Below are 27,874 nucleotides of genomic sequence, written 5' to 3'. Positions count from 1 at the left end.
AAAAAAAAAAGCATCTACATATAATGTAAATAGCGGCACAGCGATGAAGATTTATCACAGAGGTGGGAGAAAAGATTTATAGAATATAATGTAAATACCGATAAAGCCTGTGTTTATGCACATTCCTGTAAATGTGTATATTGCATATTTGGCTGCTGTAAGTGGTGTGTACACATGTAATTACGCAAAATTAATTAAATATGTTTTACGAATTTTGTGAAAAATTATATTCTTTTTTATTTTTTATATTCTCTCAATGATATATATATATATATATATATATTGTCGGACACCCTGTATATATATATACACAACTCACATGTACTGCTTATTAACTACGTATAAAATACAGCGTATTTATATGCTGACTTATGATAGAATACACATATAAATCTTATACTCGTGTATTTTAAAATTTAAACAAACAAAACACAAGCAACACGATTTTCCACATTTTCTTTGCAGTTTAGAAGAAAAATTTTATTTTTACACAGTAATAAACACATTTATTAGGTATCTGTAAAAACTTGATATATTACGAACTATATTAATTTGTACATTAAAATTTTAACGCAAATGAATGAATGATAACAATCATGCTACTTCCATTGTAGCACGTCTCGTTTTCGTGACAGATAATCCATATCTCTTAACGACAAAATTCCTTGCAGATCGTCGTAGTCTAAGCCAGCTTTTTCCTGAAGAATTCTGAAATATCTCATTTGTATCGCGTGTACAGGATTCAAATTATTTTCGCGAATTCTATAATCGCAACTGGATGGATTATAAAGAAAACACATGTTCAAGAATTTTGATTCTTCTCTAAGAAGCGTACTGTCATCGTGAATGAACGGATTTTCGATTATCGAGTTAGAGTCGACGTCTCTGACGGCGTGTGTAAAATATCTCGTGAAGTTCACGATATCGTCGACGGTCGCGATGTCGAATTGAAGGCGAACGGTGTCTAACAAAAGTTGCTGATACACAATCTCAACGTGTTGCAATTGATCGTTGTTGCCGGCGTACTTTTGCAACAACGTAGACACGACATCGCGTATCTCGTCTACTTCGTCTTTCAACATAATCAAACAACATCGCATAATCGTTAATTTGTTGTAACTGTTCAACTGAGCGAAACGTTGCAAAGCTAGTTCGAGATATTCCGTTGCGATCCATCTTGTGGACTGCTTTGCATCTGTACATATACAAAAAACATGTGACAGTACCTCACTTATGAATATTTCGGATTTAGAAAATGCTAAGATTAGAGAATTTCTCACACGAATCGTGTATGAACTCGCAATCGCGTTACTCTCGTTGAACCTTTCTATTATCTTATCAAATTCAAATCTGATAGACTTCAAACTAGTACGTTTTACCGTGTTCAACGTAAACGTTATTATTTCGTCGAGGAGTAATTGATGACAATTATTCTTTATCGATGTCAAATAATTGAGAATAATACCGAGTATATTGGGACAATACGATAAAGTTCTTAGGAACTCAACGCTCTCCTCGATGCAACTCGAATGTAAAAAATGATGTACTACTTCTGACCAGGAATCATTGTTCCCAAACTGTATCACATCTTCGGATCTAAATTTATGTTTCACGCTGTACGCGTACATTCGTGCCCAGTATCCAATAAATTGAAAAAGTCCTGGCTGTATTTTTTGTGACGGTGTTACGACTTTGATTAACGGCATGTACAGATGATACATTGATTCATAATGACTTGGTACAAATTCTGTTTCTTGAAGAAACAAGATCTCTAACATATAACACGGTGATACGCTCCTTTGATCGTTACATATCTCATTCCAAACTTTTATTATGCGCGCATATCGATTGTCTCTGAACAAACTCTTCTCACAGGAAGCGAATTTAAGTTTGTTCTTTATGTTTTTGTTATAATTATCGGAATTGTGTGAGTCAATCAGTTCAATTGGATCGAATTTATCGCAATCATCGGAATGTAAATCAATCAATTCGCAATATTTTTCTCTTAAGTATTTTCGAGTTAATAAGAATCCGTGTAGCAAATTGATATTAGAGTTTGAAAGAATCTCGATTTTGAGCATGTCCATCTCCGATATAATTTTTTTGAAGGGCGTAAGAGCCGCGTAAGCCTTAGCGGCCAATTGTCTAACGCACATCATCGGATTACCGAGGAAAACGAATAACAATGGTTTGATTTTTGTTGTAAATATTTCTGTGGGATAATCGATCAAATCGCTACCACCCACTGAAAGTTCAGACAACAGTATAAGTATAGGCACGACGCTCGAGTAAGCTCGTAACGTTGCGTTCGAAGTTCCTCGTAGTTTCGAAACGTCTCGCAATTGCGTCCACATGCGACTCGTCACTATCGGGTGATGAGTAACGAAGTGATTAACGGAGTAACCGGTGCCGAAATTCAACGTTTCATCGTCTCTTCCAGAATGTTGACCCACCAGTCTTGGCACCAATGCACCGTACAACTGCAAACTTGCGTTCCTAAAAAGTCAACGAGTCATCATGTATCCGGTGAAGAGAAACATCACAAAAAAAAAAAAAACAAAACAAATATCCAAATGAACGAACTCTATTGTTACTTATAAAAAAGTTAAGTCAACGATAACATACCTTACAGTCCAAACATCGGACTCCATATACTTGAAACACGTTAGACAAATGGTCTCCATATAGGGAACTAGGTGCACGTGAATATCCTTGTCGATTATCAATGTGCGTAAAAAATGCAGACGTTTCGCCCACGGTGAATCTTGTCCGTCTTCAACATTTCTAACGGCGTCCATTGAGAAATTTTCCAATGAGCACAATAACATCTGTATCGCAAGGTGGACCATAGGTCGGTTGCTGCGATTGTCACTGACGACTAATTTATGAAACATGATCGACAATCCGGCACCGCGTCGCGTTAAGTGCAACGATTGTCCCGCATCATCCTTTAGCAAATGCGTCAAGTATTCTTCCGGTAACTTACAATATTCTTTTCTGTTGTATAAACATCTACAATAATTGTATTTAACAAAATTATTGGTCATTAATTAATAATTCGTCATTTATGATAGGAAGTGAATAAAAGCGCTAATTTAAGTAATTATTGTGTATTATTGTAAGTTTCTTTTTTTATTTTGTTTTAAATACATACGTCCCGATAACATTACGTTTGTTACATCAACTTATAAAGAAAAGAGGCCTTGTTAGAATCGTTACCTTGATAAATCCGCAATCGCTACTCCAGCACATTCCATTACACCTTTATGCCGGCACTTTAAAAGTACCGTCGCGATGATATCTATAGAACACTTTACTTGTGTGTCCGACAGCATTGCCATTCCGATTTCGCTAACAGTTTTACATAGTACCTATGTGAAAATTATATAGTATTTAATAGTTGTATTAAAACTGTTAATAATATATTATAGTACATTCATATATTCCACACCTTTAAAGACATCCAGATACACGAGAGAAGCACCTGATGAGCCGGTGATAATAGCAACTCATTGTAATCAGAATCATTCACTTCACTAGATTTGATCTTTTCATCGATTGCTAATCCCATTTCCGCAAACGAGGACGAATAAGCTAAACAATAAAACAAGTAGTATTTAATTTTCAATAAACACACGTACAATAATTTTTTGTTATGTCAGTAACATTATTATAAAAAATCGATTTCGTATTGATTGAGTGATATTAATTATGTTATTAATCAATCAACTACTTTTCTCAATTATAATGACGCTGGTATTTTTTTTAATAATAAATCATTAATAAATCATTTTTGTTGATCAATATTTTGTATCTGCTGCACAGAGTATTCTCTCTCTCTCTCTCTCTCTGCGTATTTAATATTTTATTTACAAATATATATTGACGTACCTGTATTCGATGTTTTTGTAGATAATGCGGATAAAAAAAAGTCAACAGCGTCTCTCGAAAGATTTAGCAATTTTTCCGTAAACTCCGATGTTACAATCCAACTCTCCGGACCAGCTCGAAAAGCAATAGCCAGTAAAGCAGACAACGGACCATAAAATGGTTTTTCTTGGACAACGGCCTTTAAGATATCGCTTTTCATTTCCGCTAATTGATTTGTAGTTTCGTCTAATAAAAGATGTGAGTAACTCTGATAACAAGACCGCATCTCACGTGCATCGTCCGAGAATACTACATCTATTGCATTTACGTTTTCAGGTTCATTCAAGGGCAGCCAATGTGCCATTATTTTCATGAGGGCTGCTCCGCTTTCAATTTCATAGAATTTAAAAGAATTATAATGCTTCCGCCCGCAAATGTAGAGTACCTACAATTACAGAAATATAATTTATTTAAAAAAGGAAAATTTTGTATATATATATATATAATAAGTTAAATATTTATTTTATAATATGTTATAGAGAGATAAGTTTTTAATTTTTTTCTTAATAAATTTTATGTTGATTTTTTTAAAGCAAAGTTTAAATATAAGTCACATAAAATATGGCAGATGCTTACGCGCTTTTCCGTAGGCGACAGAACATCTTTTTCAAAATATTGCAGAATAAGAGTAGTAGCTAGTTGTCTGATATCGAGTGCAGAGTCTAATACAAGTCTTAACAATACAAACAAATATTTTTTCTCTGTAAATTTCCAATTATCAGTAATTTTCAAGTTCTGCTCTGAATTTGTATGCGTGAAAGAAAGCAAAGTACGATACAAGTTCAAAGCGAGGATCTTGCGTTGATAGCACGAACCAATTTCAAAACAATCTAGAAAGTATTCGTGCAACCAGTCCATGAACTTGCAAACAGATTCCGTATGATCGCTTTCAAAGTTACTCAGTTTGAAGATTTTTGAACAGCATATTTCAAAATATTTGATCATTTCTTTTCTCACAAAATTGGATGCAGTATTAGCATTAAACCATAAAAATTGCTTTATTAAAATCAATGGATCCGCTTCGTTAATATAAAACAGATCGACGACGCGATAACACAGTACAACGAAAGCATTTAATCGTACGATTTCATCTTTGTCTTTTGCGTAGCGCTCAATTTCGTGCATCTCATACAGTATGTTCACGTAATATTTAGCAGCCATTCTTAGCACGTGCGAACGAAAGAAGTATCCTTGTGTATTTTTGCATATATCCCATAGAAACAACAAGATGTGTTTGTTCTTTTTGATGGTAGGTTCAAGCCACAACATGACCAACGATTGGAGAGCGTTACGATTTTTGCTGTAACACAAAATTTTTAATTCTATACAGAAAGTGTGGGTTACAATCGCATAAGTATTATATATATATATATAAGATATATATATATATATATATATATATGTATGTATAATATACATACTATATATAACAGTATTATATATATATAAACTTACTGGGCTTCTGACTCCCAAAGTTCAACAACTACTCTTATGGCTTCTCCGAATAAGTTGGTCCACTCCTTTTGGCTGTGATTCTTTAAAATTGCCATATAAAGTTTCGTGCCACAACTGTGCAAAGAATTTCTCGTTAAAGTGGAACAAAGGCAGAGCAAAAATGATTCTGTTATTATTTTAGAACAGCTCCACACTTGAACAAGTTCTGTCAGGATGATGTACTTTATTTTGTTTCGCCACGATATGTTAAGAAGACATTCATTAACAATAGCTGATCCCACCGATTCTAATTCCATACTGTCATACTTCTGTAACATTATCTCAAGATACATTTTGAAAATGTGCGCGTTTTGTTTACAAATATCATTGAGCGCGTTAGACCAATTGGAGAATATGACGGCTTCTAACTTTCGTTTTAAGATACAATTGTTTTTATTCCAAAAGAATATATCAGGTGTCTTCTTCAACTTTTCCACCCATACATATAACACCTTATACGCGTAGTAAGAGTATCGTGTGTACTTTATACAATTTCTATATATTACATCAAACGTAATTTGAAACAGAGTGTCAGTCATTGTGAGGTTTGTATCGTTTTGTTTCATTTTCAAACATTCATTTGCGTTCAGTAGCTTGAACAGTTCAGTATCGGCAACGGTGTACCAGTTCTTTAAAAAATATACGCTTGAAGTATTTGAGTCCAAGTTTTGGAAAGAAATTACCACATCTGTGACAAATTGCGGATCAAACTGTGTTGAGAGCAAAGCGTAGAATGCTTGACACGCTAACTGAACACGTTCGTTTCCCAATTCGGGATTGCTACTGATAATCTTCAAAATGTGTGCCAGAATCTCATGCAATTTTTTCGCACTTTCGTTATCATCAGGATTGGATAAACACTTGCACGGAGTGCTTATTAATCTCTGAAAAGAGAAGATAAATTATTACAAATAATAAAAAGAGAGAGAGAGCACAATTAACAATTTAGTATTATATATTAGAATACCAACTCGAACAACTAGTACGTCGTTTTGACAAGTTTGTAATTCCTCAAGCACTTTAGTAAAGAAATCCATATTTTTAAACAAGTGTCTATTATCAAAACAAAAATAACAGCAATAATTAATAATTAGTTTTTTTCCATGAGGCTCTTGTGGTATATATTGGAGGAATATAGTAATGTTTCTATTTATATAACTCTTTGGCTGTCACTTGTAAGTCAAGAACTGCTTGGCTCTTCAAATTGCTTCGATAACTCAGATCCTTTGGAACTTTGCATTTCGCCGTCAAGACAATGCCTAAAATTAATGGAGAACAATTATATTTTCTCTTATAAGCATTATTGAGAAAAAAACCAAAAAAAGAAAATTATATCAACTTCTAAATTTAAAAAATTCGCAAAAAGCTGTGTAAAGTTGTTTTTAAAAATCTTTATTTTCAAGAAATTATTAGTTTAAGTACAAAAGCAGGTAATCAAAGAGTAATTGTTGGATTGGCTTATTTGTATTTCAAATTCCTTAAAGGAATAAAAAACAACATGAGAAAATGAACAGTTTTAGAGCATTTCTTGAAACTACTGATTAAGACAGTACTGGAGTTGTCTACATTGTCAATCGATCGCACAATTACAAATTTTTGACGTCTTTTGAGTTTATTGGAGTATACGATTTGAAAGTTACATTTGAGAAAACATACTCTCGAAATGCCCGGTATAACCTCTTTTTACGATTGTTTTTGTTTCTCTAACCACGTTTCGATTCGGTCACTTGTGTCGCACATTTAATATAGTTTTATTCTGTTCTGTAATCACTAATGGCTTTATGCTTATCGGTTCAAATAGTCTTATGCTTTGCATGTGCAGCTAAGTCAATAGTAGTCATTATTTTTTCTTTTAAATCCCAATAATTACGGTATCCAGTACCGCCTTAAGAATGACGGGAGTACTCAACACTATCACAGTTATTCGAAATTAATTCCGATCTTTGTTGTTATTATTTCTTTTTCTTTTGAAAGAGGGAAAGAGATAGGAAAAAAAAATAAATTTTGTAATAGCTAGAACCTAGAATATAAAAATATTGTTTTGTTATTTTTAAGCATTTTGTTTATTATGATCTAACAGATGTGAAGAGACAACAATGAGAATGTAAGATCAAAACAAGAAACTTTGTTGTGAATATATATAAAATTAAATTATGTTTATGTTTAATATGTTTATTAAATTATGTTTAATAGGTAAATTAATTATTCAATTATGAATTGCTATTAATATATATGGTGTAATCGAGATATTAGTGTCTCTCATGTTTTCTTTGGCTCTTCTTCAACATACCCCCCCTTCTCTATTTGCTCTTTGAACTTCAAGTAATCTCGCTTACGATCAAAATGTTTCACCTGCATAACAGTAGTATATAAAACGTGTTAGACAATAAAAAAAACAAAATTTTATTTATTAACATCAATGTTAAACGCATGGTTTTGCTTTTCTTGGAATATTATTAAAAACATCATTCTACACAGTACTCACCCATTGAGACGGACAAAATTTTTCATATTGTTTTCTAAATTCTCTACATTCTTCTTGAGACTTGCCTTCATCTAAACATTGCCAATATTTGTCTCTGTGACTCCAACAATTCTGACGAACTTCTTTACTTGGGAAAGACATTTTCTGTAATAATAAGGCTTATAATTAATTACTTAAATCTATTATTTTGTTTGATAATATGTTTTAAAGAAATGTGTGTGTGTGAAATTATAATAAGAATTTACAATATGTATAATACATGTATTAAAATATTTACATACATACAATATTTTTACAATAAAAAGAATGCAATAAAATGTATTTTAATATATTTTAATATTTGTATATAACAAACTGTAAAATTAAATAAATAACAAAAATATAGTCTATATATCTTCTAAAATTAAAATAGTTTTGTTAAAATAGTACTATTCGCTACCTGGTAAAGTTTACTTAAAAAGTTTATTTTTAATTGTTTATTTTTAACTCTGTGTAAAAATAGATTTTCAAAAAGTAATAGTGTTATACGATTCACTCATACAATGACACACAAAATATATATAAACACACAACTTCTAAAGATAATATAAATATCAAACTTAATTGGAATATTACATAACTGTGGAAATCTTTATTATATATTATCTATATTATATTATAGTCAAGTATACAACAAATAATATTGCATTCTAAGGTAAAAAAACAAAACTAATAGTAAGTTTTTTTTTTTTTCATATATGTGCGGCACTAACTTTTATACAACTAATATAAATTTGATCAATTTAATTATCAATTTATATTTATCAAACACACACACATATATACTCTTATATAAAATTGTATAAAATAATAAACTTTTTATCACGTGAAGGTTTTTTGACTAACCTGAGTAGTTCTGAAATGATGAAAAAACAGCTAACTTGAATTGATGTTATCTTGTGCGTGAGATAATCATTTAGTTTGGTTTGTGTGACGTGTATTGAAAATAAACTGCATTAAATTATTACAGTAATTCTCAGTATTTGTCAAAACGCGAGAAAGGAGCTTTTCTTCATTTAATGACATAACCTGTTCCCCCTCCTATGCTGTTCCCAAGATCAAATCCACACTTTATAGGTAACATATCTGGAAGTAGCGATTGGGAAAGATAAAATTTTACTAGTGTGTTTAGAGCATATTGATACATATATATATATATATATACAGATTTGAGTGAATATTGGTGAAAATGTTAAAATAAAAATGAAAAAAGAGGAAAATTGTTAGATCAGAAAGGCTTCAATTTTTGTTGTACTTCTTTTAATTCGAATTGAATTTTTTGACACACCAATTCCGCTATATATTGTATTTTTTTAACATCTTGTGATTACTTCTAGAGTTTATCTTTCGCATATCTTTTTGGTTGCACTTCTGGGTGAGTTTTAAGCCAGAAATGCAAAAAAAAACTTTAAGCACTTCGATTTAAGTCCGATATTAAATTACGAATGCACATCCGACACATGCAAACGCGATTTTATTCTCTGGTTGTGTGTTCAAAAAACTCTTTCGCGCAAGAAATCTTCCAGAGTCACGTTCAGAAATCCTATCGGTATACGAAACTTTCTATACGGTCAACCTAGGGACTTGAGTGATCAAAAAATTCAAAGCGGAGTCGGACGAACTATTTATTTACTTCGAATTCGATCATTCGAAAGCGACGGTTTCGCGGTGGTCTCGTCAATAATTCGATTACAGCTGTGCAAGTAGTTCCGTCCTGAGCGGGCATCGTGTGATAAAAATATAAAATTTTTCTTCGGCTGTGCTATACATACACAATTCACACGTATTGACAAGTGCGCGATTGAAAATCTCGTTGTGCGCGATCAAATTACATTTTAAGTGTAACAAACAAATCGCGTGTTTCTTTGCGTTGCGTCAAAAGGAGCCGACGCCCCCCCCGAGGGTTATGCTCGCGTATGTCTAATGTCTAGTTCCGGTGATACCCAGATCTTACCTACAGGGCAGCTGAAGAGCACGGCTGCTGCTGCTGCTGCTGTTGCTGCTGCCGCCGCCGCCGCCGCCGCTGCTGCTGCTGCTGCTGCTGCTGCTGCCACCACTACCACCGCCACCACCGCTGTTGCTGCTGCCGCCGCCGCCGTCGCCGCCGCTGATTACAAAAGCGCTGTCAAGCGCATCAAGCTGGACACGGTTGTAGAACTGGGAACCAACGAGACCGACGTGAACGGGAGCAATATCATCATGACGGACACGGCGGCCGCCGCCGCGACCGACACTCAGAAGCGAGCTAACTTTTCGGCGTTGACAGTTGGCAATCCGAACGGTGTCAATAAGATCTCGTCGAATTTGGCAAACGCAAAACCCGGCTCCGCTAAAAAGCTCGTTATCAAGAACTTCAAAAGTAAGCGGTGCAAATGTACCGATCTGATCTAACCTCGAAGTCACCTGCTTGTCTTCTGTAAAAATAGCGTTCAAGTCATTTCGGCTTGCTTTTCATCATCTTGTTTCTCAAGATCGTGATTGCCAATCCCATTCGATACAATCAATTTTATGGATTTGCAATTGATGGATGTTTTTGCTTTATTTAGCATAATAATAAGACAATAAAATGAAACATAACCTAATGTGTGTGCGAATAATTCGAGAGAGAGAGACATTCTTCAATTAGTTGTAATTGGACGCAAGTGAGATTCTTCTCCTTATTTGCGTCGTTTATCAAGCTTTTGATCTTATATTATTCGATGTAATTCATATCAAAAATATTTTAATGTCTGATACGTGTCTATTTATAGGATATACATTGTTGCTGGGATGTTACAATGTATTGAAATCTATAAATGGATCAGTTTGACTTGACATTTTGTTTTTCTCACATTTACGCGTATATATTATTCACTATACTATCTAAATAGAATATAATAGTTTCATTTTTATAAAAAGTAAATGGATTATATGTTTTTTATTATCTGTTGTTTGATTATTATTTTTTTGAAAAGTTATGTGACATATTTTTAAGTAAAAAATTTAAACTAAATCAAGTATGTAAAGTTCAAAATTTTTAATAACTTTATTTCTCTTGTTTAAAAAATACATGTATATGTATATTGTACACATGTTGAGGCTTTTATAATTTTTAAATAACTTGTTTTTTTTTTTTTTTTAAATAACTAAACTAATCTCTTGTGTTTATGTATAATATGTAAAACCTTTTGTTACTCTGTTTTCCAATTTAACAACATTGTTCTCCATAGATAAACCCAAGTTGCCAGAAAATTATCAGGAACAAACATGGGAAAAGTTGCAGGAGGCTGTAATTGCTATACAAACCAGCAAAAGTATCCGCTATTCTCTAGAGGAGCTCTATCAGGCAGTTGAGAATATGTGTAACCATAAAATGGCCTCTACACTTTATACAAACTTGACTATTCTAACAGAATCTCATGTGAAAGCCAATATAGAGCAGTTTTTAGCAGAATCCATGGACAGACATATATTTCTGAAGAAAATGAATGAGTGTTGGTTGTCACATTGCAGACAAATGATAATGATCAGAAGTATATTTCTTTATCTTGACAGGACGTATGTTTTGCAAAATCCAAGCATCTCATCGATATGGTAGTGTATAGTATATATAAAGTATTATATATTTTAAAGTATTATTTTTAAAAATCTCGATAAATTCTTTATATTTTAACTTTTTCTAGGGATATGGGGCTGCATCTCTTCCGATTACATATTGTGCTAAATAATTTGGTACAAACACGTACAGTTGAAGGTCTTCTTATGCTTATAGAGAAGGAACGGCAGGGCGACACTGTAGATCGAACTCTTCTCAAATCATTATTGAGAATGTTGTCAGATTTACAAATCTACCAAGACGCCTTTGAAACGAAGTATATCTAAGTTTAAAACTATGTTTTTAATACATTTATTATATTTTTTTTGTTTATAATATATTTTACTAAAATATATCTTTTTAATATATCTTTTTATTTATAATATATCTCTTTTTGTTTAGGTTCCTAATAGCTACAGAGAGATTGTATGCTGCTGAGGGTCAACGATTGATGAGCGAACATGATGTTCCTGAGTATTTGGCTCACGTGGATAAACGTTTACAGGAGGAAAATGAACGATTATTACATTATCTGGATACATCAACCAAGTAAGTTTTTTTTACTGCATAAATATGTAAAAAAAGAAAAAAAAACATTTTTACGACACTAATTGTATGAATTTGTATTTATTTGTTTTAACATCTTTAGGTGGTCACTCATACACACTGTAGAAAAACAATTGTTGTCTGAACATATTACTAGTATTTTACAAAAAGGCTTAAGCGGATTGTTGGATGAAAATAGAATTGGTGACCTATCATTGCTTTACAACTTATACAGTCGGATAAAGAATGGCCTTGTAGAGCTTTGTGTAAACTTCAATTGTTATATTAAGGTACATTTTTTGTTTTATTTATAATATAAATGAATTTATGCCACGTGAAGCAAAATTATATATGATCTGTGTTTTATATGTCTAGAAAAAGGGCAAAACAATAGTGATAGATCCTGAAAAGGATAAAACAATGGTACAGGAGTTGTTAGATTTTAAGGATAAAATGGATAATATAGTTAACACATGTTTTCATAGAAACGAAAAGTTTGCCAATAGCTTAAAAGAAGCTTTTGAAGCTTTCATTAATCAAAGAGCAAATAAACCAGCAGAATTGATAGGTAATATGTGCGATATATTATTAAATCACATACTAAATATTGTGCAATATTGTACATAGTTATTTAGAAAATTGTCTTAGGTGTATATGATGTTAAGTTAAAAATATTGATTCTCAAGCACACATATAAAAACAAATGAAGAAAAATAATAATTTCAGCCAAATTCGTTGATTGTAAATTACGCGCTGGAAATAAAGAAGCAACGGAAGAGGAATTGGAAAGATTGTTAGATAAAATTATGGTGTTGTTTCGATTTATCCACGGAAAGGATGTTTTCGAAGCTTTTTACAAGAAGGATTTGGCCAAACGTTTGTTGGTGGGGAAATCAGCTTCAGTAGATGCCGAAAAATCAATGTTGTCGAAATTAAAACAGGAATGCGGAGGCGGATTCACTAGTAAACTGGAAGGAATGTTCAAAGATATGGAACTTAGCAAAGATATTAACATTGCATTCAAACAGGTAAAACAGTTTAACAATACTCAGTTTTTTTCTATACAGAGAGGGAGAGAGAGAGAGAGACTTTAAAATATTTATGCTTCTTGTAGTACGCAGGCAACTTGCAAAGCGAATTAGTGGCTAGTAATTTAGATTTAACTGTATCTATACTTACTATGGGATATTGGCCTACGTATCCTGTGATGGAAGTAACTCTACCGATGGAAATGGTGCAGTATCAAGACGTGTTCAATAAGTTTTATCTGGGGAAACATAGCGGTAGAAAATTGCAGTGGCAACCAACTTTAGGTCATTGTGTGTTGAAAGCATGGTTCAATCAGGTATCAGACGCAAAAGACGTAGAATGTACTATTTGAAAATTATACAATTCTTAACTGACAATAATAACACACGACAATCTTTCATGTGACTATAGGGTAACAAAGAACTGCAAGTGTCGTTGTTTCAAGCTTTGGTTTTAATTCTCTTTAACGATTCTGATAATCTGTCGTTGGAGGATATCAAGGCCGCGACAAATATCGAGGACGGCGAACTGAGAAGAACCCTTCAATCTCTAGCGTGCGGGAAGGCTCGTGTTCTCCAAAAGAATCCGCGTGGTCGAGATGTTGCCGATAATGACAGATTCGTATTCAACGGAGAATTTACAAATAAATTGTTCAGAATTAAAATCAATCAAATCCAAATGAAAGAAACGGTATTTGATACACAATCGATTTTGTATCTTTCTATGCGACACGCATGTCTTGTGTGCAATGTTTTTATGTGTGAGTTGGATTGAAACTTACAAATTAATACTGTCTTTTTGTGTTTTTATTCAGAATGAAGAGCAAAAAGCAACAGAAGAGAGAGTATATCAAGACAGACAATATCAAATAGACGCTGCTATAGTCAGAATAATGAAAATGAGGAAAACTCTAACTCACAATCTTCTTATCAGTGAATTATACAATCAACTAAAGTTTCCTGTGAAGGTATGTGTGCACGATTTTTTTTAAATGTAAAACAGCGTAATAATCGATTTAGCATTGTGACTATTTGACTTTCTCAATTTGAATATAAACACAATGCCTGTATTTCTATTGAGAAAAGAATATTCTGACTTTTGACACTTGTAGTTTATGTTAAGATAAGAAAGTGTGTATTAAAAAAAAATTTTAACGAGTACGTATTTAAATATCAGAATCTCATTACTATGCAGCGTGTCGTGTTTAGTGTTCATATTCAATGAACATTTTATTTTTCAGCCTGCAGATTTAAAGAAACGGATCGAGTCTCTTATAGATAGAGACTACATGGAGCGAGATAAGGATAATGCAAATCAGTACAATTACGTTGCGTAACCTAAAATGAATGCCAAAGGTACATTCGATCACCGGATTGACGCTGATTCCTTTAGTAAATTGAAATTATCGCCATCAGTGTTTGTCTATTGTGAATGTGAACAGGTTGTATTTGAAATGAGAGACTATGTAAACTAAACTGACTGTCGGCATGCCGCTTATGACGTGTGTGGTCATTTCGTACAAAAAAGGGAAAAGAAAAAGACTCGCCTCAGTGAACTTCCTCGTTTTGATTTTCGTAGTTAATATATATGTGTATGTATACACACATACATACACACATATATGTACATATGTATAAGGAGGATACTGAATAATTGCAATTACTCTTTGATCAGTGATGTGTTGTTTCTGAATTTTGAAAACAAAAAAAAAAGAAAAAAAGGACCATAAAGCGGAATATCCTTAATATAATGTCCTAGAGTGTAACAATTTTTTATGCAATGCAGTTTTTCACAGCATATTTAAGCTAAGAAGATGTAATAAAAAAATGCAGATGTAGTATACATATTGTGACACTACCATAAAAATAGAAAAGATATAAGAGTGCAAAACAAATTGCAATATAAATTAGTTAATTGGAAAAAATGAACAGTGCAGTATTTATAAAAAAAATAAAAACTCGACATTTCGTATTTATGAACAATAATGGTACTTATCTTTCAAATTTGCAAATTATTTCTGCTATAATATTGTTTTAGTTTTTTTCTTTACATATCTCTATGAAAAACAATCTTTTGTGGGAGTTTTCCCTAGAATTATGAACAAAATATAAAAACACAATGCATTTGCAAACACGAAGCATATACAGATTTGTAATTTTAATAGGTGTGACATCCAAAAAAAGTAAAAATAATAGACTCCTCTGAAAGGAAAACATATTTGGTAAAATACATAAGTATTCGTGTATTAAGTATATCTCAGTAATAATACGTTACTTTATTTGTAAGTGAGGAACAATTTACTAAAAATATATATAATGTTCAACAAATATATTTTTCACTAAATTTTAAGGACAATTTTAATAAAATAAATTTTTAATAAAAGTGGCTCACATTACATTGAAACATGACTTCATTACCAAGACAGAATTATTTTAATATTCTTGAATCAGTCGGAGATAATATAAGATTCCGATAAGCAGAACATTTGTTATTGAGATATACGCGCGAGAATTAATCTAGTATAATTACGCAAAAGTAAATGAACATTCAATGCTGGCTCGTTAAATTCTGTGTTACCCAAACTAAATTTACAAATAACACTTCTAATGCAAAGAAAGTTTAATACAAATTCTTAAAAAAAAAAAAAAAATCGTAAAAATCATGTAATATAAATGCAGTATGCACAATGAGTATGTATTAAAAGAGATACTATTCAAAGTCTGCTTTTTCAACTTAAAGGAAGTGGTGTGAGTATGGAGTGGATTATAGCTTTATGTTGCCATGTACAGATTTAGAAATTAACTTCAAGGCAAGAGTGTGAAAAGAGAGAATATATAAGTTAATATCTTACTATCATATTACAAATTGCTGTATGATGCGTTTGAATCAATTCTATATACGACACTACAAAGCTTTTTTTTTTTAAATAATTCATAAATTTATCAAACCTTGTACATAAAAAAAATGTAAAGGATTCTGTAATAAAAAAAAAAAAAAAAAATACAAGCAATTAAGAGAACAAATAATGACGATATTGTGTCACAAGCACTTGTTGTCATGCAGTGTATGAGATTGTGATTATTTATGCATAAAACTGTTGAAGAAATTTTGAGATCTTACTTCTGTATTATTTTCCAGCAAGATACTAATAACTAAATCTTTTCTGTATGTGTGTATGCGTACACATATACATATATAAAGTGAGAATAAAAATTAAGATTTTTAAATTAAAAATAAATGCACTAAAAATATATTCTTTCTTAATTAAAATTTATGTGGACTTCACACTGGAGTTCAATTTTAATTACGTTTTACATAAGACGATTGTTTACATTTTTATTTTGAAAAAGTTGTACAAAACATTTTTATATCACGAAAACCTTACACAGTTGCGTCATTTTATTGTTTGCACATGCGAATTCTTCATATCGACCTCATTAATTAACGATTTTGCAAATGTAGCGGCATTAGCTTCTTTGTTTAAGAAATCTGATACTAACTTGGACGCTGGTTTTCCGCCCCCGTGCGCTAAACATTCTCTTCGATAACGCTCGCCTGCCGATCGACAAAAGGGGTCCTCATGGAAATAGGTTTGCCAAATCCAGGCGGCGATCGCACGAGATATTAGGTAAGAGTAATATTTTGCACCGTATCCGACTAAATGGGAAAATCTCAATTGCCACGCCTGTACATATAACAGTAAAATCACTTGTTTACTGATCTATGTAATCAATCGAAAAAAATAGAACTTCAGTTTTATATCAATACTTTACATGACAGATTCTTAAACATATTAAAACTCTCGCTTGTTTTTTAAAATACAGAAAATGCTAGAAAAATGAATAAAAAGACATTACCGTATTTTTTACATATGGAAGACCGTAATATTCTTTCTGTACATCCGCTAAGATCTCAGTGGTGGATTTCGTTAATTTCCCACTGTGATACACCTGATCCAGCATACTGTAAAATACTTGATTTTGCAACTCGGAAGCGTAGAAAATGTTTTTCGAAGCGCACAGTTTGTGCAATAAATTTTTCGGAATAGGTTCTTGAGTTTGAAAATGTTTCGCAAACTTTGATACAACCTACGATTGCGTTGACAAATTAAAAAAATTACAATTAAGTATCACAGAAAAATTTATATAGTTATTTCAGACACATGAGGCTAAAAATATGTGCATTTCTTCGGAAATAGTTTTATACCCTAGGGTCACTGGCAAAATACTCCATTAGCACACTTGGCACTTCCGCAAAGTCTGTGCTGCATCTAGTACCGGTTACATGCTGATATTTCGTTCGACCGAGCATAGAATGCAATGCGTGTCCCATTTCATGAAACAAATTGTCCACCGATGATGGACTCAGCAAACACGGATTTGACCAACGTGGATGTGGCAACGATAGCATAAGTACAACTATAGGATTCTAAAATCATATAGCAATGATACCTCGATGGGATGAAAATTCCAATAACTAAAATAAAAAATTTAGCTTTCTAACATATTTATATACCTGATATGTGCTATCTGATAATTGTTTTCCACCTTGAATCGTAAAATGGCAATCTTGATTCGGTTTTCCTGCTCTTTCATAGAAATCACAGTAAATATATCCCAAAGTGCCTTCCTCCTCATCTATCACAGCTAGTTTGTGAATATTGGTCGCCCACACTTCTCCAGATAACACTGGAACGGATTCTAGTCTAACTCCATATAAAGATTGCGTGAGAATATTTATACCCTCCATGCAAGCGCCTAACGAAAAATACGGAGCAAATTCATTGACAGAAGTATTTAGCCAAGTTCTCTTTGCTTTTGCTGTGAAATAGGCAGTATCCCATGGCATCAATCCCTGTTTCATAATTTGTAAAATAGGAAAGAACAAAAACATTTTTAAATCCGTTAAATTTGTATACACACATTTAGCATATGCATTTAATCGCACACAACACATTTTTATAAATTATATATCATTATATAAAAACTATCATCAGTAATATTGAAAGATATACAAACTTGTTTTATGGACGACTCAATGTCTTTCATTTTCTGCATTTCTTGAAAGTCTTGTGCTGTTTTAGGTTGCAAACTATCATTCAGTATATTAAGAAACTCCTTCACTATAATTGGCGATTCAACTGTGCTTCCTTTCACGGCTCTACAACAATCAGTTTTTTAATACATGTGTATATTTTTATATTTCATGAGATTTTGAACTTACCTGTGTGCGTACGAAGCAAACCCGCACGATTTTGCCAGTTGATGTCTAGAACTCAAAAGTTCATTTAACAGATATTCCTGCTCCTTGTCCGGGCACAAAAATAATTTGTATGCAGCTTCGCGGACAGCAGTGTTGGAAGAATCTGTATAAAATCCTTGCACTAATATCTGTCCGTTCTCCGTCATAAAACTGCGAAATGTATCCGATATCAACGAGATGCCTTTCTAAAATTTATACCTTCGAAAAGTTTTGCATAGAACAATCGAATTCAATTAAAAAAAAAAAGATCTATATATAATCTATCAAATTAATGCACTTACTACTGTCTGACAACGTCAGGTAGTGTATTGGCATTAACCATTCTTGGAGTCACGGCACCAGCCATGAATTTTTGACCCACCTATAAATCCAAGAAAAGTATATATTGAGTAAATATATTTAACACTTCTATATATGAGAACATGCATTTAAATAAAGCTCTACAATGTTTGAGTAAAAACTAAGAATATTCACTATACATTATTGTAGCATTATAACACATTTAAATTTTACTTCTTTTAATAGTTATACCTTTTTTAATATGAATACTATGTGGCAAAGTAAAAATATATATATTTACTTGCAAAATATAATCATTTAAGTTAACCACTTCTGTCCTTTGTTTCTCTGGCAAGTGTATACCACATTGCTCAAAATCAAATAAAAATAACTTAGCCACATGATCATCTATGTCTGATGTTGCTTGAATATCACCATTATTTGTTACTTGTTTTAACGAATTATATAACTCGCGATGTGTATTTAATCTGCAAAATATCACATTTACATTGATTATTACATATGTTGATATAAAATAAATTATTTTTTAATAGAAATTTAAAGACCACTACATTATTATACTATTGACATTATTATACTATATTATTATTAATTAAAATTAGAAGTGTACATATTGTACAGGTAATATACAAAAGATAGAAAAGAGCTTGTGTTACCATTAAATGTATAATACAATTTTAAGGGAAAACTTACTTCTCAACTACACCGCTGACAGTTATGCAGGCATCTTCAGCAGCACGAACATATTCTTGATCGGGATGTGCAATTCTTATAAATTCCGCCATGTCAGCTACTTTGCATAGTGTATTAGATAATTCATCAAATATTTCTACCATTTTTCTCTTCCTGTTCTTATTTGTAGCTTCCTCGATGAGAATATCCACCTGTGCTAGAGCATGACTTTTCAGTATATCAAAACCATTCTCACTCTTTAACTCAGGAATACTGAATAAACCCTTAAAAAAATATTACGTAATAAACAATAGTGGAAATACTTAAAAAATGCAAGAATACAGTATTAAAAATCTATATTATGTATGTCAATTATTAAATTATCAAATGTCAGTATTGTCAATCAACAAAATTACTTAAATATAGATTACTTTTAGTAACAAATTACCAATAATAAATGCATATATAAACCTACTGTTTCTTTCTTCGATATGTTTACCAAGTGATTTTCCTCGTTAACGGTAGAATTAAACGCCGTGGCGAGAAGTGACCACGTATTTAATTTTCTCTTATTTATGTTTCGAAAAATTTGTCTTTCGAGTAGTCGCAACATCTTTCAGAAATATAAAATTTGTATTCTGAAAGAAGATAAATGACTCGAGAGCACCATCCACGGATGTATTTACTTCAATGTGTGTATATATATATATATATATACTTTAAGTCAGTATTTAACAAATTTGCAACAAATGACAATTTGCAATACTATCCTCTCAATCTTCTGTTCTTATTTCACAACTGCAAAATACTCACAACTACTTTAGGTCAACCACCTCCGATCAGGTCGTTCCGATGACCGCATTTGATCAAATTCCAAATTCGGTCCTGTTCAATCGATAAGCGTCAATTGCGATTGGTTACTTCGATTGATCGAACAATGCGATTGATCACTTTCACGCTATTTGTCAAAGATTATCTGTCATTTCTTCGATCAATCGGCTGATTGTTTTGTTAAAACTGACCAATCACATGTGATATTTAAAGCCTATCTACATAAGATGCAGACGCGGGTCACGGGTTTCATGAAATTGACCAATCACGTTGGTAAAATTAATCAATCAACCAACGTGATATGCAGATGAACTTTGCAGTGCTCACGTGGTTGGCTCTATAATTCTACTCTTAAAAGTACAATAGATGTCACTCCGTAGTTATTACTCCACTTTTGTGGGACGCGGTCAAAGTCATGCTACAAATATTTCGAAGCATCATTCTATCTTTATTCCTTGTTAAATGTTGAATAAAGATAGATTGACGCTTCGAAACATTTGTAGTGAGACTTTGACCGCATCCGTGCTGAAACTAGCAAAAACAGATTTGTGCTAGCGAACGATGGCCTTGTAAAAAACAATTACAATAGAATAGCTGTTCGCAGACTTTTCTCTCTGTTTTTACGTAAACATGCTGCTGCATGCTACACTCTGTGTTGCACTGACATACTGTAATGACTAGACTTGTTGTTAAATATATTAACACTATCTTAAATAAAGCCGTTTATGTGTATAATATAACAATTCTGTAATTGTCATAGTGTACAATGCTAAACATGAGTAACCAATTAAAAAGATATCTGTTTTGGTTTGCGCACGAACATGTTGATTTTCGATTGGCTGTAAGTATATTTTTTTCATGAAATGTTTGACAAATATAAAATGTAAAACAATTTATTTGTATAATTTATCTTTGTTAAGTGTAAATATTTGTAATATTTTGTTTAGAAAAACTTCATATTTTATGTCACTCTTTTTGAAACAGTACAACTGATCTTATGTGTAAATTTGTTTCTTAAATAAAACAAATTTTGTATATATATAAATTTATTATGTTTCAGGAAATGGAATCTATATTTGATATGTTTAATATTAAACCCTGTATAATAATTAGACCAAAGGAACATGTAAGGAAGTATGGCAATTATTACATTTTTATATGTGAAAAAGATATATAATATAGTCTTTCTTAAATATATAGGAAAACTGATATAATAAAATACATATAGTCTTTCTTAAATATATAGGATAACTGATGAAATATATAGGAAACTGATTACACATTGCAGTACATATAATTAAATAACATATAATAAACTATAAATATATAAAAATAAAGACTTCTCAATTTTTGTTTTAGCCTTATTGGATTGTGGATTTACTTGATGAAAAAGCAGTACATCAAATCACCAGTAGAGCAATCTCATTACGCTTCTGCTTGGAGTTGTGGGCACAAGGAAAGCAAAATGAAGACTTACATAAGTCTTTGAAAGCTTATTCAATAAAAAATGCAGAAACTTTTGCTGGGGACAAAAGATCATTCAAAATTATAGTGGAAACATTTTGTAAACATTTCTCACAATGTGAGAAAGTTGATAAAATTGAGGTGAGTTTGATATTTCAGTAGTGAAGTTTACAATTTATTGTAAAAATTAAGTCTTAGACTTGATTCTCTAAAATTATATACTTTTGTAATATAAATTAAAAATATGTATACAATTTTTAAAGTTAAGTGTCATTAAGCGTTTAAAATATTTTTTAATAATGTATAATTATACATATATCGTTAATATCTTTATACAAAATGTTTTTTAGTCTTTCAATTATCTACCACTTGAAGGACCAGTGAAGTTGAAACAACCAGACATTACTCTATATTATATAGAATACTATGGTCTTAATCCCAATAACATTCCTAAGGAACCATATGAGCATTTTTTTGGGAAATGGGTGAGTAATATAAAGTGTACATCAAATCGTTACTTAAATGCTGTTGATATCGTTTTATTATAGATTGCCGGTGGTCAGCGAGAGTTAATTCAAAAGTTGTCATTAAAAACTAGAAAATTTATAGGAAATACGTCAATGGATTCTCAGTTATCACTGATAATGGCGAATCAGGCGCAGATCAGAAACGGAGATCTAGTTTATGATCCGTTTGTGGGTACAGGTTCCTTATTAGTTGCCGCGTCTCAATTTGGAGGATATACGTTCGGAACGGATATCGATTTCTTAATGCTACACGGTCGTACAAGACCTACGCGAATCTCGCAAAAGGTATCGCTGAGAATCTAAATATATCAAATTTTTTTTCTTATATAAAAAATATTTTTTATACATTTAATATTTATGTAAAATATCATTTTAATTTTTTGCACAATACGTGAAATATATAAAGATAAGGGAGAAAGATGAAAGTGTCGCGGCAAATATGCGTCAGTACGGAATGAGTTCGTATTACCTCGATGTTGTGGTGGCGGATTTTTCGTATCCGCTGTGGCGACCCGATTTACGAATAGATGCTATTGTAACGGACCGTAAGTATATTGCACAAGATGTTTTAATACAAAGTATTAAAATCAAAACATTTAAGATTTTGAAAAACTATACAATTTTTATTGCGCCTGTATAGATTTTTTTATGATAAAAACTTTCAGCACCTTACGGTATAAGGGAAGCCACGGAACGTATAGGTACGATGAAAATAAATCCTGTGATAGAAGAACATCATGTAACTTCTCACATTCCTTCAAAAATTGATTACGGTCTGAATCAGATATACAAAGATTTATTATATTTTTCCGCGACACATCTGAGACTTAATGGCAGACTGGTGTGTTGGTATCCATTATTTAGGTGCGCATATAAATGTTTATTAGTTTTATATAAAATAATATTGTGCAGTCATATACATATATTAACTAATTGATCATTAATTAACACAATAGATAAATATATTGAAATTTATTTATCTATCGCAGAGATCAGTATGCAGAAAATCAATTACCAATGCATCCTTGCTTAGAGCTTGTAGCTAATTCCGAACAAATATTAAGCAACTATACTAGTCGGAGATTGCTGACTTACAAAAAAATTAAGGAACCGGAAGTACGTGTGTAAATAATTTTATTCTTCATGATAAAAAATGGTATAGTTTTTTGCACATTTTTGTATAAGAATTGCAAGTTATGCACTTTGCAATGTTTTAGATAACAGACGAAACTGTCACCATGAATTTAACCGACTTCCGTGAAAAATATTTTGCGTTACGTGAGGAAACGAGAAAAGAAAAACGAATGAGAAAAGCCGCAGAGAGAACGAAAAATCGAGAAGAATGGGAACGTAATAACAAGGAAATCACTGAAAGATGATTGTAGAATTTTTCACATAGAAAAAATAGGAAACATAGTATACATGTTTCTTTTAATTTTATGTTCTCAACACATTGACTGCTATGCAAAATGTCTTGCGATAGTTAATCGTGCGAGAGTAACTGTTTTTTGTTTTTTTTTTGTTTTTTTCTAGATAGAAAGTGAGAAACTATTGAGCAAGCAATAGTTCTCAATATTTGTAAAAAAAAGATTATAAAGACATAAAACATAATATGTCGGCGTAAGTCGACGTTGCAGTCAACGTTATATTTAATATTATTATACATATATTGAAAAAATATATTGACGTATTAAAAATTATTGTTTTGTAGAGAAATAGGATAGTGTGGAGAAAGAGAGAAGAATATGAAAAAGTTTCTATAATTTATCCAGACTTGTGTAAAAGTTGACATGTGGTAATACAACACACAGTGTTGATAATAAAATAAATGCTATTTTTATATATATATATATATATATTTTATCAATACGAGACTTTTAGTGCACTTGTTGTGCAAATATGACTGATACTTAATATTTTAATGGCGGAACGCACAGGTTTTCTTTTATAATAGCGGATAGCGCGTTATAAAAACAAAAATACATCGCAAAAACATTTGTAGCATTTTTATTCTTTTTATTCTCACAAAAAAGAGAATCTGTTTTAGAGACATTCTGTACATACACCAGCAAGATATACGGAAAAATGTAAGCATATTCAAAAGATAATTACATACATATATATATATATACACAATATATGTATATATATATACATAGTGCAGAAAAAATGTTTAACACTTTTTTACACTGATTAATCACATAAAGTATCTAAACAAGCATTAAAGAATTACCTTTAACACAAAGTAATCTACATAATTGAAAATAGAAAACAAAATAATACTGTTTACATATATCAATTGTGATGTTCTGTTACTGTTTTATTATGCACATAATTAACAACATTTGAAGTCTTTGTGTTTACCATCCTTCGGAAAAATTGTTTTTTAATAATATACCACTTACATATGTTACACAAGTGAAAATAAATATATAAATTGCCAACAGCGGTATAACTAACAGTTCCTAAGCATCAAGTTGCAATTGTCCTAATAAAGCTTCTATATTTTTACACTTCAAGTCCGAGACTTTATTTTTGTACTGTTCCTCGATTTGTTTACTAGCCCATTCGTTCAATTTCATTACTTCCTTCTTCTTGGACCCGAGGCATTTAGGTGACGTTGCAATATTATTTGTTGTCTGGAAAACAGCATTTTTTAGATATTTTTTCATATTTACATGTGTAATGTTTTAATGCCTCACTGAAACTTACCAACAATATTCCATATAGAGCTCTAATGTTATTTGGATTTAGTTTCACAGCTTGGCAGAAGTATGCCTTTGCTAACTCCATGTTGTCAAATCCACCCTACATACAGTATAAACTTATATTAACTTATTCTTTTTTTTGTGTTTTAATATATTTCGTATAAAAATATATGAAATTTATACTATAGCAAATTATGTCTTTGCAATTGAACAATTTGTTTGCCACCTATTACTTAAATTAGTACAACTAAATAATGAGAAAATAATAATAAATCTGAAATATCCTACTTGAGAATATTTTATTTCCGCATATCTCTGGTAAATTAAATGACTGTGTGGATTATGCAGTATAAGTTCTTCCATGCAATAGGCTGCTTTGGAATATTCTTGTTCTTGTAGATACAGATCACATAGCTCATGCCATGCTTCTTGGTCACTCATAAATCTAAATATATGAGTTTGCATTGTATAAATGTAATAAAGTCATATATTACTTGTTAAAATAAAGGATACAAGTAAGGTTTTAGAAAAGCAATGTCTGTATATATCACTCCAATAAAACATATTGAAATACTATTTATCATGTCAAAGATTTCTTTCTTACTGACCTCTTCAAATATTCTGAAAGCTCCTTGATTGCTTCTGGAATGCGGCCCTGGGCTTTCAAAATAGCTACACGACGTTTTCTTGGTGCTGCATTAGTCTCATCTCTTTTTATAATTGAATCCAATACTTCTATTGCTTCATCATACCTAAAATATATATTGATCAAGTATTAAAAAAAGTATACTATATTTCTATATATCTAACAGCAAACGTAACACATTTATAAAATTACATTTCTAGTGCCTCCAAATGCATGGCATGGTATTTGTGAACACGCAAACTGCCAGGAAATGCACGTATTAAAGCCTTAATGCAATATTCAGCTATAGGTAAACGATAACAATCCAATGCAGCTACACACACTTGTTCCAGTACCAAATATTCTAAAAAATGAAAAACAAAATGTTAACAGTACTTGTAAAAATTCAATAAAATAATGTTATTTGTGATCAAAAATGTTTTGGGGAACATATATGCAAAATTAATTGAACATACTTTCACTGCCCAAACGATCAACCTTTCCCATTAAAGTATTTTCCCAAATATTTACTACATCTTGACTTCGTCGTTCAGAATCTTCTCTCCAAGTTCTTAACAAATCTCTTGCTTCTACATAGCAATTTAATATTTAAGGTTAAACAGAATAAGTCAACATTATTCTCACTAGTGATACAAAACTTACTTACCTGTCCAAGATAATTTATCATAACTCCTTGTCATTATTCGTGCTTTATGAAACAAAAGAAGTTTATTACAAACAACCGAGAGACACAGTAAAATTTAATTGTTGCCACGCGCTGCTTTGAAAGTTATACGATTTGGCATACGGCAGCGCTTATAGCACACAATGTAAACATCCTCGAGTTAAATCACAGAAAACTTTTTTGTGGCTTTGTCACAAAAACTTGCACCAACATAAAGATGATAATTCAAAAGTATTGTTATGAGGAAAGATCTTGTGATTGTACCGCGATTATTTCCACGCACACTTGATAGGACAATAATGTAAATAATAAATGTGTGAGGTGTGAGAGAAAGAGAGAGAAAAGAGAGAGGGAGAGGCGCATATATGTGCGCTTGTGATGGTTTCACTTTGTCATGGTTATAAAATTACATATTCCGTGTTGTGTCCACAGTTATGATAAAACACATGATTCTTAAAACATTTCTCTCTTCATGTTACACAATTTGCAATGTGTATGTGCATTTAGGTTTATTCATTTTAGTTGCGCATATAAATTTTTCGTATCGTAAAATTTCTTTTTATTTTTCTTTTTCTTGTGCGAGAGAAAGAGAGAGAGCTTGATTATCTTTTTACATCAAATTACACAAAAAGGATAAATTTAGTTTTTCGCGTGCAAAGATTGTTATCTTGTACGAAAATAAATGACAAAGCATCTCTCGATAATCGTCGTAAAGGCTTATCTCCATTTTAAATGGCCTCCCGATTCCTGCAATCGCTTCTATACAAAGAAACCATAACAAATACGCTGTCTCATGCCACGCCTTCGACACGATCAACTTACCTAACCTGACAATATAATTAATTGCAATTTTTATTTTTGATTTACTCTCTCATAGTTTTTCTCTTTGATATCGTTTCTTTCTTGAAATTTAGAAGATATGTATTTATTGAAAAAATTACTAACGTATACATGCACACATGAGAAAAATCATCAAGAACAAACCTTTCATTTCGGTGTTCTAAACTCCTAACCTCAACCCTAATCTTCGACCGAACCTAACCTCTTAGCAATTTCCAAGGGTTAGTGGCACCAACCCCTCGGTGAATATCGCTATGCGCTGGCGGCATTGCGCATGCAATGTTGGCGCAGTTCATTGACATGCGTGAGATCAATCTAGAAAGCGCCTCCGTGTGTGGGATAATGTCGGTACAAATGTCAAACAGGTATTTTGTAATCGTTGGAATGTATAGAGGGCTGTGGGGTGGCGGTGCCAGCAGGAGGGCGCCACATGCGTGCCCGTTGTCCCTCGGTGGCTCTTGTTGCTCTCATTCCCAGGCGGACTTGTCGTCGCCCGTTGCTGTTTTCTGTTGTGTTTTTGGGGCCGTGACCGTGCTGTCGAAAAACATGCCGTCGCGATAATCGTCGCGGTAAGGGGGCAGCCGTATGCGCGCGCGAGTGTCGTGTGTGCCTGGAAGTGATCGCAGTCGCGCGTACCGACACACGTTATTAATCATCGTGCGTCGACTGTACCGCGTGCATGCAGGTGTAATTTAATAAGCGCAGGCAGGCAAGCAAAGCAGACAAACAGGGACGGCAGGCAGGCAGGCAGGCAAGCAACCAAGCAAGAAAGCAGGCAGGCAGGCAGGGAGTCGGGCAGGCGAGCAGTTTAGAGAGGCAGGCAGGCAGGCAAGCTGGCTAGCTGGCTGGCTGGGGTGGCTGGC

General features: G+C 32.3%; 5 protein-coding genes across 12 annotated transcripts; 2 read left to right on the top strand and 3 right to left on the bottom strand.

Moving 5' to 3' along the window:
• Nucleotides 1–256: 256 nt before the first annotated feature.
• LOC109857328 lies at nt 257–7,996 on the bottom strand. 6 transcript variants are annotated; one of them, XM_020433515.1, is made up of 9 exons: nt 7,910–7,996; nt 6,396–6,683; nt 5,386–6,308; nt 4,507–5,230; nt 3,892–4,315; nt 3,452–3,594; nt 3,220–3,371; nt 2,626–3,012; nt 257–2,496 (listed from the first exon to the last, which is right to left on the bottom strand). In XM_020433515.1, exons 2-9 carry the CDS (start codon nt 6,459–6,461, stop codon nt 600–602), a joined length of 4,716 nt encoding a protein of 1,571 aa, XP_020289104.1. In that variant the 5' UTR covers nt 6,462–6,683; nt 7,910–7,996; the 3' UTR covers nt 257–599. The 6 variants fall into 6 exon arrangements, with proteins under 6 accessions (XP_020289104.1, XP_020289120.1, XP_020289112.1 ...); XM_020433531.1 differs by lacking the exon at nt 7,910–7,996 and adding an exon at nt 7,065–7,421; XM_020433523.1 differs by lacking the exon at nt 7,910–7,996 and adding an exon at nt 7,081–7,421.
• A 2,032-nt stretch (nt 7,997–10,028) lies between these two features.
• Nucleotides 10,029–15,759, top strand: LOC109857793 (cullin-4B). Its single transcript, XM_020434490.1, has 11 exons — nt 10,029–10,307; nt 11,158–11,521; nt 11,611–11,799; nt 11,925–12,071; nt 12,172–12,358; nt 12,444–12,636; nt 12,795–13,096; nt 13,183–13,413; nt 13,509–13,787; nt 13,912–14,064; nt 14,338–15,759. The coding sequence occupies exons 1-11, from the start codon at nt 10,148–10,150 to the stop codon at nt 14,431–14,433; spliced, it is 2,301 nt and encodes a 766-aa protein (XP_020290079.1). The 5' UTR covers nt 10,029–10,147; the 3' UTR covers nt 14,434–15,759.
• A 668-nt stretch (nt 15,760–16,427) lies between these two features.
• On the bottom strand, nt 16,428–20,388 carry LOC109857877 (mitochondrial intermediate peptidase). 2 transcript variants are annotated; one of them, XM_020434642.1, is made up of 11 exons: nt 20,145–20,388; nt 19,807–19,969; nt 19,353–19,615; nt 18,940–19,126; nt 18,641–18,720; nt 18,321–18,509; nt 18,116–18,257; nt 17,613–17,951; nt 17,304–17,525; nt 16,955–17,185; nt 16,428–16,782 (listed from the first exon to the last, which is right to left on the bottom strand). In XM_020434642.1, the coding sequence occupies exons 2-11, from the start codon at nt 19,942–19,944 to the stop codon at nt 16,492–16,494; spliced, it is 2,082 nt and encodes a 693-aa protein (XP_020290231.1). In that variant the 5' UTR covers nt 19,945–19,969; nt 20,145–20,388; the 3' UTR covers nt 16,428–16,491. The 2 variants fall into 2 exon arrangements, with proteins under 2 accessions (XP_020290231.1, XP_020290240.1); XM_020434651.1 differs by lacking the exon at nt 20,145–20,388 and having other exon boundaries at nt 19,353–19,548; nt 19,807–19,898.
• A 322-nt stretch (nt 20,389–20,710) lies between these two features.
• Nucleotides 20,711–23,999, top strand: LOC109857890 (tRNA (guanine(10)-N2)-methyltransferase homolog). Of its 2 annotated transcripts, XM_020434670.1 has the most exons (10): nt 20,711–20,832; nt 20,923–21,003; nt 21,223–21,288; nt 21,522–21,767; nt 21,977–22,111; nt 22,175–22,438; nt 22,560–22,698; nt 22,819–23,017; nt 23,143–23,269; nt 23,371–23,999. In XM_020434670.1, the coding sequence occupies exons 2-10, from the start codon at nt 20,929–20,931 to the stop codon at nt 23,530–23,532; spliced, it is 1,413 nt and encodes a 470-aa protein (XP_020290259.1). In that variant the 5' UTR covers nt 20,711–20,832; nt 20,923–20,928; the 3' UTR covers nt 23,533–23,999. The 2 variants fall into 2 exon arrangements, with proteins under 2 accessions (XP_020290259.1, XP_020290252.1); XM_020434663.1 differs by having other exon boundaries at nt 20,759–21,003.
• Nucleotides 24,000–24,089: 90 nt separating this feature from the next.
• Nucleotides 24,090–27,358, bottom strand: LOC109857904 (ER membrane protein complex subunit 2-like). Its single transcript, XM_020434683.1, has 8 exons — nt 27,156–27,358; nt 26,154–26,195; nt 25,963–26,076; nt 25,700–25,850; nt 25,470–25,613; nt 25,150–25,306; nt 24,866–24,961; nt 24,090–24,792 (listed from the first exon to the last, which is right to left on the bottom strand). Exons 1-8 carry the CDS (start codon nt 27,160–27,162, stop codon nt 24,619–24,621), a joined length of 885 nt encoding a protein of 294 aa, XP_020290272.1. The 5' UTR covers nt 27,163–27,358; the 3' UTR covers nt 24,090–24,618.
• Nucleotides 27,359–27,874: the final 516 nt, after the last annotated feature.

The sequence above is a fragment of the Pseudomyrmex gracilis genome, unplaced genomic scaffold (genome assembly GCF_002006095.1).
Source record: "Pseudomyrmex gracilis isolate BER0280 unplaced genomic scaffold, ASM200609v1 scaffold_5, whole genome shotgun sequence".
Taxonomy (NCBI): domain Eukaryota; kingdom Metazoa; phylum Arthropoda; class Insecta; order Hymenoptera; family Formicidae; genus Pseudomyrmex; species Pseudomyrmex gracilis.
This window is presented reverse-complemented; position numbering and strand designations above follow the sequence as displayed.

Bases quoted from the DNA above. Each gene is read 5' to 3' on its own strand.
- LOC109857328 (XM_020433515.1), bottom strand. From the start codon at position 6,461: ATGGATTTCTTTACTAAAGTGCTTGAGGAATTACAAACTTGTCAAAAC. The intron at 4,316-4,506 runs GTAAGCATCTGC...CTGTAATTGTAG, and splicing joins TGTCGCCTACGGAAAAGCGC to GTACTCTACATTTGCGGGCG. The intron at 3,372-3,451 runs GTGTGGAATATA...ATTTTCACATAG, and splicing joins GTATCTGGATGTCTTTAAAG to GTACTATGTAAAACTGTTAG.
- LOC109857793 (XM_020434490.1), top strand. From the start codon at position 10,148: ATGACGGACACGGCGGCCGCCGCCGCGACCGACACTCAGAAGCGAGCT. The intron at 13,097-13,182 runs GTAAAACAGTTT...TGCTTCTTGTAG, and splicing joins TTAACATTGCATTCAAACAG to TACGCAGGCAACTTGCAAAG. The intron at 13,414-13,508 runs GTATCAGACGCA...ATGTGACTATAG, and splicing joins TGAAAGCATGGTTCAATCAG to GGTAACAAAGAACTGCAAGT.
- LOC109857877 (XM_020434642.1), bottom strand. From the start codon at position 19,944: ATGTTGCGACTACTCGAAAGACAAATTTTTCGAAACATAAATAAGAGA. The intron at 18,510-18,640 runs GTAAGTGCATTA...TACATTTCGCAG, and splicing joins CCTGACGTTGTCAGACAGTA to TTTTATGACGGAGAACGGAC. The intron at 17,952-18,115 runs GTTTGTATATCT...ATTATGAAACAG, and splicing joins TTGAGTCGTCCATAAAACAA to GGATTGATGCCATGGGATAC.
- LOC109857890 (XM_020434670.1), top strand. From the start codon at position 20,929: ATGCTAAACATGAGTAACCAATTAAAAAGATATCTGTTTTGGTTTGCG. The intron at 21,004-21,222 runs GTAAGTATATTT...ATTATGTTTCAG, and splicing joins ATGTTGATTTTCGATTGGCT to GAAATGGAATCTATATTTGA. The intron at 22,439-22,559 runs GTATCGCTGAGA...AAATATATAAAG, and splicing joins CTACGCGAATCTCGCAAAAG to ATAAGGGAGAAAGATGAAAG.
- LOC109857904 (XM_020434683.1), bottom strand. The intron at 25,614-25,699 runs GTAATTTTATAA...TATATATTTTAG, and splicing joins CATTTGGAGGCACTAGAAAT to GTATGATGAAGCAATAGAAG. The intron at 24,793-24,865 runs GTAAGTTTCAGT...GCTGTTTTCCAG, and splicing joins CTCTATATGGAATATTGTTG to ACAACAAATAATATTGCAAC.